At 37.0% G+C, this 13,057-nt stretch overlaps 1 protein-coding gene across 1 annotated transcript; it reads left to right on the top strand.

Moving 5' to 3' along the window:
• The first annotated feature begins 3,839 nt into the window (after positions 1–3,839).
• Positions 3,840–5,072, top strand: LOC149209364 (aspartic proteinase oryzasin-1-like). Its single transcript, XM_089394259.1, has 2 exons — positions 3,840–4,216; positions 4,949–5,072. Exons 1-2 carry the CDS (start codon positions 3,857–3,859, stop codon positions 5,063–5,065), a joined length of 477 nt encoding a protein of 158 aa, XP_089250385.1. The 5' UTR covers positions 3,840–3,856; the 3' UTR covers positions 5,066–5,072.
• Positions 5,073–13,057: the final 7,985 nt, after the last annotated feature.

Raw genomic sequence — 13,057 nt, 5'->3', positions numbered from 1 at the left:
TTTATTCTATACATTTTTGAATTTATTTATTTATTTTATTTAAGTTTTATTTATTTATTACGCCATAAGGCGTTTCCCTCTGAAATCAACTCCCCTCCTTGCTTACGTGTCATTTTGTGCACCATACGATTAGATGTTAGACGATTACACAAATTTCAAGCGTTAAATCAATGGCAAGGGGAAGAGACACCGGCGGAATGGAGTGGTCACTGTGATTTGAATTCATGGTTATTGCCAATAGCAGAACCTGCGCATACCTCCGCAATGCCCTTGATGCCCTTCGTTTCCCCGGCATTGCTCTCGTGTCTTTGCGTATGCGTGGATTTTGGAGGTAAGATGGACGTTTCCTTGAATTTATTTCCCTCAGCTGCTGCATTTCTTTTCTTGATTTCCGTTTCGAAGTAAGTCTCGGCGGAGTCTGAAAATTTTGATCAAGAAATGGCCGTATTTTGTTAAATTCAAACTGTTCTGTCATTCTTCTGGTTTAAAGGCTCCGTCAAGGAATTTGAAGTTTGAGGATGATTTTGATGAAATATTTGCAACAATTTGAGGTTTGAGGATGATTTTTGATGAAATATTTGCAACAATTTGTTTTAAACGAGCAATTATTGTGAAGATTAAGCAAATTTTGTTTAAATTTATAAGATATAAGATGGAATGGTAAAAATGTGCGTTAAATGTTAATCCTGCTGTTTAAATAATGATTGATGAATTTTATTTTCGTTCATTTGATGAAGATTTAGGTTTATATTGAGCAAAATAGGCTTTGATGCTTTTAATATGTTTTATTTAGAGCTCAAATAATTATCAATGAGCGTTATTATGGTTCTTTTGATGAAGATCCAGTGTCATTTTGAGCAAAATAAGCTTTGACTCTTTTAATAGAATTCAAATGATAATCAATGAGCCTTCTTTTGGTTAATTTGATGAAGATTTAGTTTCAAAATTTCTGAGGTTTTTTAATATATTTTAGTTAGATTTTTGTCCTTGAATTGCTGTAAAATTCCTTGTTATTTGAATTCACTGTGATTTGAATTCATGGTTATTGCCAATCGGAGAACCTGCGCATACCTCCGCAATGCCCTTGATGCCCTTCATTTCCCCGGCATTGCTCTCGTGTCTTTGTGTATGCGTGGATTTTGGAGGTAAGATGGACGTTTCCTTGAATTTATTTCCCTCAGCTGCTGCATTTCTTTTCTTGATTTCCGTTTCGAAGTAAGTCTCGGCGGAGTCTGAAAATTTTGATCAAGAAATGGCTGTATTTTGTTAAATTCAAACTGTTCTGTCATTCTTCCGGTTTAAAGGCTCCGTCAAGGAATTTGAGGTTTGAGGATGATTTTGATGAAATATTTGCAACAATTTGAGGTTTGAGGATGATTTTTGATGAAATATTTGCAACAATTTGAGGTTTGAGGATGATTTTTGATGAAATATTTGCAACAATTTTTTTTAAACGAGCAATTATTGTGAAGATTAAGCAAATTTTGTTTAAATTTATAAGATATAAGATGGAATGGTAAAAATGTGTATTAAATGTTAATCTTGCTGTTTAAATGATGATTGATGAATTTTATTTTCGTTCATTTGATGAAGATTTAGGTTTATATTGAGCAAAATAGGCTTTGATGCTTTTAATATGTTTTATTTAGAGCTCAAATAATTATCAATGAGCGTTATTATGGTTCTTTTGATGAAGATCCAGTGTCATTTTGAGCAAAATAAGCTTTGAATCTTTTAATAGAATTCAAATGACGATCAATGAGCCTTCTTTTGGTTAATTTGAGGAAGATTTAGTTTCAAAATTTATGAGGTTTTTTAATATATTTTAGTTAGATTTCTGTCCTTGAATTGCTGTAAAATTCCTTGTTATTTGAATTCACTGTGATTTGAATTCATGGTTATTGCCAATCGCAGAACCTGCGCATACCTCCGCAATGCCCTTGATGCCCTTCGTTTCCCCAGCATTGCTCTCGTGTCTTTGCGTATGCGTGGATTTTGGAGGTAAGATGGACGTTTCCTTGAATTTACTTCCCTCAGCTGCTGCATTTCTTTTCTTGATTTCCGTTTCGAAGTAAGTCTCGGCGGAGTCTGAAAATTTTGATCAAGAAATGGCCGTATTTTGTTAAATTCAAACTGTTCTGACATTCTTCCGGTTTAAAGGCTCCGTCAAGGTTTTTGAGGTTTGAGGATGATTTTGATGAAATATTTGCAACAATTTGAGGTTTGAGGATGATTTTTGATGAAATATTTGCAACAATTTGTTTTAAACGAGCAATTATTGTGAAGATTAAGCAAATTTTGTTTAAATTTATAAGATATAAGATGGAATGGTAAAAATGTGTGTTAAATGTTAATCCTGTTGTTTAAATGATGATTGATGAATTTTATTTTCGTTCATTTGATGAAGATTTAGGTTTATATTGAGCAAAATAGGCTTTGATGCTTTTAATATGTTTTATTTAGAGCTCAAATAATTATCAATGAGCGTTATTATGGTTCTTTTGATGAAGATCCAGTGTCATTTTGAGAAAAATAAGCTTTGACTCTTTTAATAGAATTCAAATGATGATCAATGAGCCTTCTTTTGGTTAATTTGAGGAAGATTTAGTTTCAAAATTTCTGAGGTTTTTTAATATATTTTAGTTAGATTTCTGTCCTTGAATTGCTGTAAAATTCCTTGTTATTTGAATTCACTGTGATTTGAATTCATGGTTATTGCCAATCGAACCTGCGCATACCTCCGCAATGCCCTTGATGCCCTTCGTTTACCCGGCATTGCTCTCGTGTCTTTGCGTATGCGTGGATTTTGGAGGTAAGATGGACGTTTCCTTGAATTTATTTCCCTCAGCTGCTGCATTTCTTTTCTTGATTTCCGTTTCGAAGTAAGTCTCGGTGGAGTCTGAAAATTTTGATCAAGAAATGGCCGTATTTTGTTAAATTCAAACTGTTCTGTCATTCTTCCGGTTTAAAGGCTCCGTCATGGAATTTGAGGTTTGAGGATGATTTTGATGAAATATTTGCAACAATTTGAGGTTTGAGGATGATTTTTGATGAAATATTTGCAACAATTTGTTTTAAACGAGCAATTATTGTGAAGATTAAGCAAATTTTGTTTAAATTTATAAGATATAAGATGGAATGGTAAAAATGTGTGTTAAATGTTAATCCTGCTGTTTAAATGATGATTGATGAATTTTATTTTCGTTCATTTGATGAAGATTTAGGTTTATATTGAGCAAAATAGGCTTTGATGCTTTTAATATGTTTTATTTAGAGCTCAAATAATTATCAATGAGCATTATTATGGTTCTTTTGATGAAGATCCAGTGTCATTTTTAGCAAAATAAGCTTTGACTCTTTTAATAGAATTCAAATGATGATCAATGAGCCTTCTTTTGGTTAATTTGATGAAGATTTAGTTTCAAAATTTCTGAGGTTTTTTAATATATTTTAGTTAGATTTCTGTCCTTGAATTGCTGTAAAATTCCTTGTTCTGGTGGAGTTTCGTGAATATTTTGGTGGCTCTTGCTTAAACATGCAATTTGAAAGTTCAACTGGATTTCGTTAATTAGTTTGCTGGGAATTGAAATTTGAGGGCTGGCCAGGGTTTAATAATATTTATGCTGTTGAAATGCTCTGAACAAAGGCTTTCTTTAGCGACTTCTGTAGGAGCATGGGTTGGATTAGAGCTAGGTTTGCCAAATCTTACGTTAATGGCCAAGTTTCTTGTTCAGATGTGTGAATAGCATTTGGCTGATAATTATGTTTTTTGAGAGATTTTATTCGAGCCATACGTTGTAAAATATATATGAGATCTCTACTCTCTGACCGCAGGAAACTTTGCAACCTGGATCAAATGGCTTTTATCGTTTATATTGGCCTTGCTTTTCTCGTCTTAACATCAGTTTGTGCGGCTAATGACGGCTTAACAAGAATTGAATTGAAGAAAAAGGGATTGGATCAAAAAACTTTACAGGCTGCAAGGATTGTTGCAAGGGAAGGGGGGCTTTCTAATGAAGCTAATAGAAGGTATGGTCTGAGAGGGGATTTGGGCTACTCCGAATCTGCAAAAGGAGAATATGTTCCTCTGAAGAATTACTTGGATGCTCAGTATTATGGAGAAATTGGTCTTGGTAATCCTCCTCAGAAGTTCACTGTAATTTTCGACACAGGAAGCTCTAATCTTTGGGTGCCTTTATCGAAATGTTACTTGTCGGTATGACTCTTATTTTTTAAGATTTTATTTATTTGAAATCATGACTCTTATTTTTTAAGATTTTATTTATTTGAAATCACCGTTATCTATTGACGTTTCAATAGCGTTTAGTCTGTGCATCAGTAATCAATAACATCATTATGACCCCTGTGAGATTGAGATTAAGAAATGCTATCTCCTAATTTAGGATGGATTATTAATGTGGAATGAAATCCCACCACTATGGTAAGTAGTAAGATAGCTTTCAAGATCAGATAAGCAACAACTACAAGTCCATAATGGTCCAGAATTCCTGTTAGTCTCTTAGACACAGTGTCATAAATATCCTTCCATCTATTTACTTGAATTCAATTTGTGTGTCTTGTAAGCAAACGGAGATTTCAATCTCTTGTGTGCCTTCAAAATATAACAAACGATATGTCTGTACTCCTGAATTCAGTGTGTGTATGGATGTGACTGTTCGAGATACTTCTTAATTACTCTCGGATTAGGTGAACTGGTTATCCTTCTTTCCTGATTTGTTGGTTTGCAAAGAAATGGGATTTCCTTTGCTCACTTCTTCTTTATATGTTTGCCGAGGATTTAATGGTGAGTGGGTTGCATGTTTGGGTTGTGTGCTTCTGCTATTACAGGGCTGATATGTTGGTTAACGATAACATGATTGTATAGAACAATTTTTGATTTTAAGGGATTGATGGAAAGCTTTCAATTGTTCTTGCTTATTTTGTGCAGATTGCTTGCTATTTTCATTCAAAGTACAAGGCAAGCCAATCAAGCTCCTATAGTGTCAATGGTAACATGCTTATTTACCTTTTATATTTGCTAATGACTTGCCTATCGTTCTTTTAATAAGGGGGATTGTTTGTTTTTATCAACAAATAGATTAGCTTATTTTCATTGTATATCAAAGGTTGTTTGCATGTCTACAATGAATAATTGGTGAAGAGGGTACGTACCATGTAATTGAGTTTTGAAACCAAAAAGATATCATCTTCAGATATTTGATGAGTAAAAGTACACGAAAATTCAAAATTAACAATATATACAGAAAAAATGGAAGTAAAAGAGAGTTTGATGGCCAACATTCAATTTATAAATTCAAAATTAATCAATTCAATATCAATAATGGTCATGGCTATAAGTTGGTTATGTTTGGTTTGCATCGTAGTGAGTCATAGGGAAGAGGCTACCATGAATCTCCTGGAGCAGAGTGGAGACGTTGTCTGTTGCAACAGTTTGGTTTGAAGGAATACTGTCTAACCCCTGCTTTGTCTCTCAAATCTGCATATATAGAAGGTCACTTGAAGAGAATCAATTTGCTCTTACCATTAGTGGATGAAAGCACAGAAAATATGCTAAATTCTATCATCCTTTGCATACTTTCAACTCAGTTTGTTGCTGTTTTAGTAGGACCACTTTTGTGGTTTCATTACGCCGTAAGGCGTTTCCCTCTGAAATCAACTCCCCTCCTTGCTTACGTGTCATTTTGTGCACCATACGATTAGATGTTAGACGATTACACAAATTTCAAGCGTTAGATCAATGGCAAGGGGAAGAGACACAGGCGGAATGGAGTGGTCACTGTGATTTGAATTCATGGTTATTGCCAATCGTAGAACCTGCGCATACCTCCGCAATGCCCTTGATGCCCTTCGTTCCCGCGGAGTTTCGACCTTTAAACTGCAGACCACCTTTGGTGGCCACCCTTCCCGTTTCCTGTATAGGCAGGAACAGACGAAGGTGAGCCAATCTCAGTTTCAGTCCCACCTTTTCCCTCCTTCCCAACTATTCTTCCAATGGCAGGAACAGTTGTAGTATTTGAACGCCCGCCCTCCTGCCGGGCAGATATCGGTGGAGGACGGCAAGAGATTGCTGAGATTCGTCCGGTTGGAGGATGCCAAAAAAAGAATACAGCGGATTCACGATGACCGCATTTCATAAGACGAGCTGCTGCGAGTTTGCATGGAGTCGCTGGAGGGGACTTCAGAGGAAGAAGTGAAAGGAATAGCGAAGCTTCTCGACGAATCGAGCCATGTTCTTGTATTGAAAAAGACTGTCTACTTTCGTCCTTACAAGGTATATCTAAATCAGAGCTTCTTTAGCATTTCCAGGGCTCACGATTCACTGATTTGGGATTTTTGGTTGTGGTTTCACTGATATTCTTTTTTCTTTGGTGTGGTTTCAGATAACAAGAGCTTTCGAGAAGATCATGCCTACGCCCCTTGCAACGAAGAGCGATCCTTACAAGGAAGAGCTGGAGAGACTGGAGAAAGAAAAGGAGGAGATTTCTCAGAAAGCTCAGAGTCATGCCATGACAGAATTACAGTTGGGGTTGGGGTTTTTTGGACTTCAGACAGTGGGTTTAATGAGGTTGACATTCTGGGAAGTGTCGTGGGATGTGATGGATACCTCCCAATGCCCTTGATGCCCTTCGTTTCTGCGGAGTTTCGACCTTTAAACTACAGACCACCTTTGGTGGCCACCCTTCCCGTTTCCTGTACAGGCAGGAACAGACGAAGGTGAGCCAATCTCAGTTTCAGTCCCACCTTTTCCCTCCTTCCCAACTATTCTTCCAATGGCAGGAACAGTTGCAGTATTTGAACGCCCGCCCTCCTGCCAGGCAGATATCGGCGGAGGACGGCAGGAGATTGCTGAGATTCGTCTGGTTGGAGGATGCCAAAAAAAGAATACAGTGGATTCACGACGACCACATTTCATATGACGAGCTGCTGCGAGTTTGCATGGAGTTGCTGGAGGGGACTTCAGAGGAAGAAGCGAAAGGAATAGCGAAGCTACTTGACGAATCGGGCCATGTTCTCGTATTGAAAAAGACTGTCTATTTTCGTCCTTACAAGGTATATCTAAATCAGAGCTTCTTTAGCATTTCCGGGGCTCAGGATTCACTGATTTGGGATTTTTGGTTGTGGTTTCACTGATATTCTTTTTTCTTTGGTGTGGTTTCAGATAGCAAGAGCTTTCGAGAAGATCATGCCTACGCCCCTTGCAACGAAGAGCGATCCTTACAAGGAAGAGCTGGAGAGACTGGAGAAAGAAAAGGAGGAGATTGATCAGAAAGCTCAGAGTCATGCCATGACAGAATTGCGGTTGGGGTTGGGGTTTTTTGGACTTCAGACAGCGGGTTTAATGAGATTGACATTCTGGGAAGTGTCATGGGATGTGATGGAGCCCATTTGCTTCTTTCTTACATCAATTTACTTCATGGCTGGATATATATTTTTCCTGAACACATCCAGAAATCCTTCATTCCAGAGCTTCTTCAACATTCGCTTCGGTGCCAGGCAGAGAAGACTGATGAAGAAAATGAATTTTGACATAGAACGCTTTAGAGAACTCCGGAGGTTATCCAGGCCTAGGTTGAAGCTCCCTTATTGTCGCAGGCGTCTCTGTAACTGTGATGATATCTAAGATCCCTAACTCTGTAATTTTTTTAGCATTTTCATGCTAACGATTTGTTTAGAATTATTTGGAAATGTTATGAAATGGATTGGTTCACCAGAATAGTGGATATGGGTTACATTGTTACTGCTTGATTATTGAATGATTAGTTCTGCACTGTAAGACTGTTTGCGCTATTGAAAGACCAGACAACCTTTATGCTAGAATTGCTATCTTATTATTTGAACAGAAAGGAAGTTTTAAAAAATATATATATAAAATGTAAAAAATTAAAAAACCTTAGTGATCTACTAAAATTTAGGGCAAAAATCTTCCCATAACATTACAGTGTCTCCCCATAACATTTCAGTGATAACAAAGCAGAAATCGTGCCAGCTTGGATGGTAATTAAAGATGGAACCACCGGAAGCAATTTTTTGGCAAAAATATGCAAAATCTTGGGCCCTAAAATTCTTCCCATAACATTACAGTGTCTCCCCATAACATTTTAGTGATAACAAAGCAGAACTCATGCCAGCTTGGATGATAATTAAAGATGGAACCACCGGAAGCAGTTTTTTGGCAAAAATATGCAAAATCTTGAAGGAAGCTAGAAGAACAACAAAGTCTTTGAGGAAAATGGAAGAGCAGCAAGCAGAAAATATCAACAGTTTCCCAGAATGGAACAAAAGATTAGAAGAATTTAACAAAATGCCACATCTAAGAAAAATAAGATGGGACAAATTCTGGAATAACAGCAAGAAAAATGAACCAAATGATACTAATGATAAGTACTACAAAAGAAAGTACAAGAAAAAATGAGGCGAAAGAAAAGGTGTGGACATAGTTATCTCCCCCTAAAAATATGGATGATCCGAGGACAATGGGCCCTGTGACTGAAGCATCTGAATCAAATAATCGGTCAATAGGTGATAAGTGAATGGTGTTATTTCATAGTATTTCATGGTATATTAGTTGCTGGTTGAAGACTGGTTGGCATATCAGCTCATAAATTAGAAATGAAATATTATTTAGTTCTGGGTTATTTGCATTGGTGAAAGGTGCTTCTTGTCATTGTATGGTATATATTAGAATTGTATCTTTGGCTAAAATCTAATATTAAGGTTGTTTTCAGAGATTAGGCTTTCACCTTAGGCTTTCAGAGATTAGGCCTTCACCTGTGTAAGGGGCATTTAGGGACATGAAAAGAACTAAAAGAATTTTTCTCTGCTGTTTTAATTTTTAGTTGCAGATATGCCATCTCTTCATGGATTTTGTGATTGATGGTATCAGGTTATAGATAGTTTGTGTGCTATGGTGGGTATATGTTTTCACAGTGGCATTCTCCTCTGTAGATTGTTGGATGAATTTGCTATTGCATATGTTACGGATTGAATCTTCTTGTTTGGGCTTTTGGACGAGTTTTTAATATTTATTTGATGTGTAATGAGTTTTGAACCCTAACACCCAACTTAATATAATACAGTAACCTATTTTAGCATGGCTCCCAACTCAACATTAACACAATACAGTAATTCATTTTAACATGAATCCCCAACTCTGTATTAATAGGGGTAATGTCGGGTTCCAAGTTTGCATCAACATATACTAACTATTGCAGCCTATAGATGCACCATAAAACAAGTTACAACAAATATAAAGCAGAAGAGTGTTTTGCCTTCACACAGCTGCTGTGTAAACATCCAACCAAAAAACCATGCCAAGGCCCAGACATCCATACAAGTTGAAAAGAAATAGGGCTTTTTGATAACACAGTAAAGCTCAAGGAAAAAAATACTACCATATATTTCTAGATTTTCAGTTAATACATGGTAATATAAAATTCAGGCTTCAACAAATAATTTGGGCCTTGGATCATCAGACAATACACTCTAAGCTTATTTATCCAACTTCGTTTTTTTCTTGAATCAGGTGGCAGTAACACTAAGCTACATTGAGTTAACAACAACAAAATTTTAAATTGAGTAACACACATTCCAAGTTAGCCCAAGGCCTTGTGCAGCAATTATCCCCGAATTACCCCTTTCTAACAAGAGGCAAACAAATAATCATGTTTATCAGGGATAGCAAATGCAGGAAATACATCAACTAAAACATGCAAGATGAATATATTGAATGTTAGATTTTTTGTTAATCTTCACATATCGTCTGGACCTGCATCTCCTAGAAAGCAAGGTTTTGTCTTACTGTCTATGTAAGGACAGCTGAATAGTACTTTAGGAAGGTTAACTGACCCTTGCTTTATGAATAGCCCTTTAGGAAGAAAAAATCATTTTAGCCTTTATCTATAGAGAAGTATTGAATACATTTAATTAAATAATAAAAAAATATATAATGAGGCAAAAAAAATTGTCACAAAAAAAGACAGACAGAGGAGAATGCAATAGAGAAGACAACATGATAATCAGGGAACAACTTGAATAGATAAATTGTAGTCACACTCTGTAAGTGTGGGAGAATTCCAGATAATGTAAGGTTGGCTCATGCATTTTATTTCCAAAGCACTGCAATTCTCTATCGTATATTTTTCTCTCTAATATTTGTCCACTGTGAATACATCATTTTTCTGCTAAAATTAAAATATTTCAGTGGATGGTATGTCTTTTATTTGCTATACATTCATGCCTTAATCAATAAATTTGATTCCAATTCCTGAGCACTCTAGTGTTGCGAACACAAGCTCAATATCTCTCTTTGATCACTGGAATTTTTTCCAATATTTGATACCAAAGCTAATGGTCTGTTCATAAGGAAGGCCAAACTTTAATTTTCAGGTTGGTTACCTATTTGAAAAAGAACAAGCAATACAACAAACACCCATGCAAATTAGAAGTGTCAAAGTACACCAAAACCATGGTTGTAGCTAGCTTGACTTTCTTCTTTGTCTAAAACAGATCTGGTTGTAAAATTTAACAGCATGGGATTTCATCTGGAAGCTGCAAATGGGAATTCCATTATTGAACAAGATCATTTAGCATTCTGGAAGAAGATGAAGTCAAACATACCATATGAACTGCTAGAATCAACAAATGGGAAACTAATAATCACAGGACTCTTACTTGTAGCATTTTGAGAATTAATGATCAAATGACTCACATCAGCAGTGCCAAAACACCAAAACTGTGAGATTTGTCTGAGGGAACTTCACCAAATAAAGAGGAGGCTCCTAATATGTAGCCAAACACAACAATCAATTGAAATTCAAGATGTTTAACATTTATGAATATCAAGCTGTCATCCTAAGATATAGCTGAGGAAGTTTTCACAAATAAAGATGACAACATAAGATGTGGCCAACAACATCAATCACTTCAAAAAATTGTTAGAGATGCTAGCACCTGTTGAGGCACCAATTCAAAATGTACATGCAGTCATCACCTTGCTTGCATTACTAGCCTAATCTTATGATAGTCTGGTCACTTCATTTGACATAGAACCCAGATCACCATAATAATGCAAGAGAAGACATGAAAGAAATATTCAAGGTTGATAACAAAAACACAGTTTTCTTTCAGCAAGTAGGAACAAGAAGTTCGAGAAAAAGGTTGTTGATCTGACACGAAAATGAGATTCACTTGCAATTATATTTTTTGTTGCTAAAATAGCAAGGTATAGTTCATTTATTGCAGAAAGCAATGGCACCACACCAAAGGAGCATTGGAAAATGTTTTCAGTTGAAAAGGAGGATAAAGCAAATGTGGCAACATACTTCAGGTAGTCTGAGCCTACTTCTTACATCAATGCTCCACCGGTTGGCACCCTTGCATTTTTCCGTGGTCATCCTTCCTAGCAAGCATGTGAAAATTAATGTGCACCAAATTCCTCTCACAGAATTGAATATATTTGTACTCAAAATCTCACCCCAATGAAAAGCCCAAATAAACCATGCACCTGGCAAAGTGCACAGGCAGGCACAGTGGATGCAGGAAGCTTGCAATGGTGGTGGTTTAGGATTATCTGATTTTCATGGCCTCCATGGCTAAGTGGGTAGTACACAATCAAGCACAATGGATGCAGGAGCTTGAGTTTGCAATTGTAATGGCGGTGGTTTATTGATTTTTTTTTCAACTAAAAAAATTGTGTTTGGAGCAGTTTTCAGATATATATAATTTTGCTTGAGATTGGACCGCGTTTGGAGCAATTTTCAGATATATATAATTTTGTTTGAGATTAGACCTCCCTACTTAACTATTAACCATTAAACCATGTCCTAAAAACTATTGAAGATGTCTGAATGGCTAAGTGGTTCATTATAAATCTGGTAACTGATTACGATGCAATGGGAAAACACCTTCAGTGTCGCTTGAACCTGCGCCCAAATGGAGACCTCGAATGTATATGTTTTGCAAGACGCTGGGAGCTACCAATGCAGACAATTTATAGCAGCACGGGGTGGGATTCGTATGCATGGGCCTTCCGGGCACCTGTCAAAATGGTGGACGTCATTGTTCACAGAGTATAATTTACCTTACGCCTAGGGCACAGCCTGTCGGGATTCAACACCGTGAGCGGACCTGCGAGGTGAGCAAGCACCGTGAGCAGGAGAAACAAATACTCGAGAGGACCTGTTCCGGTTGTGCGAATGGAGCAAATGAATGTTTGGTGTGAGGGATCATTTGAAATTGCGCGGGTGTTGGTTGCCAAAATGGTGGATGTCATTGTTCACAGAGTATAATTTACCTTACGCCTGGGGCACAGCCTGCAGGGATTCAACACCGCGAGTGGACTTGCGAGGTGAGCAAGCACCGGTTGGCGCCCTTGCATTTTTCCGTGGTCATCCTTCCTAGCAAGCATGTGAAAATTAATGTGCACCAAATTCCTCTCACAGAATTGAATATATTTGTACTCAAAATCTCTCCCCAATGAAAAGCCCAAATAAACCATGCACCTATCAAAGTGCACAGGCAGGCACAGTGGATGCAGGAAGCTTGCAATGGTGGTGGTTTAGGATTATCTGATTTTCATGGCCTCCATGGCTAAGTGGGTAGTACACTGGATGCAGGAGCTTGAGTTTGCAATTGTAATGGCGGTGGTTTATTGTATTTTTTTTTCAACTAAAAAAATTATGTTTGGAGCAGTTTTCAGATATATATAATTTTGCTTGAGATTGGACCGCGTTTGGAGCAATAATTTTCAGATATATATAATTTTGTTTGAGATTAGACCTCCCTACTTAACTATTAACCATTAAACCACGTCCTAAAAACTATTGAAGATGTCTGAATGGCTAAGTGGTTCGTTATAAATCTGGTAACTCATTACGATGCAATGGGAAAACACCTTCAATGTCGCTTGAACCTGCGCCCAAATGGAGACCTTGAATGTATATGTTTTGCAAGACGCTGGGAGCTGCCAATGCAGACAATTTATAGCAGCACAGGGTGGGATTCGTATGCATGGGCCTTCCGGGCACCTGCCAAAATG

This window comes from Pinus tabuliformis, chromosome 1_2, assembly GCF_031772625.1.
Source record: "Pinus tabuliformis cultivar Carrire ecotype Pingquan chromosome 1_2, CPIR1, whole genome shotgun sequence".
Taxonomy (NCBI): domain Eukaryota; kingdom Viridiplantae; phylum Streptophyta; class Pinopsida; order Pinales; family Pinaceae; genus Pinus; species Pinus tabuliformis.
Note: the sequence above shows the minus strand (reverse complement) of the source record. Positions and strands in the feature narration are given on the sequence as shown.

Bases quoted from the DNA above. Each gene is read 5' to 3' on its own strand.
- LOC149209364 (XM_089394259.1), top strand. From the start codon at position 3,857: ATGGCTTTTATCGTTTATATTGGCCTTGCTTTTCTCGTCTTAACATCA. The intron at 4,217-4,948 runs GTATGACTCTTA...TATTTTGTGCAG, and splicing joins TATCGAAATGTTACTTGTCG to ATTGCTTGCTATTTTCATTC.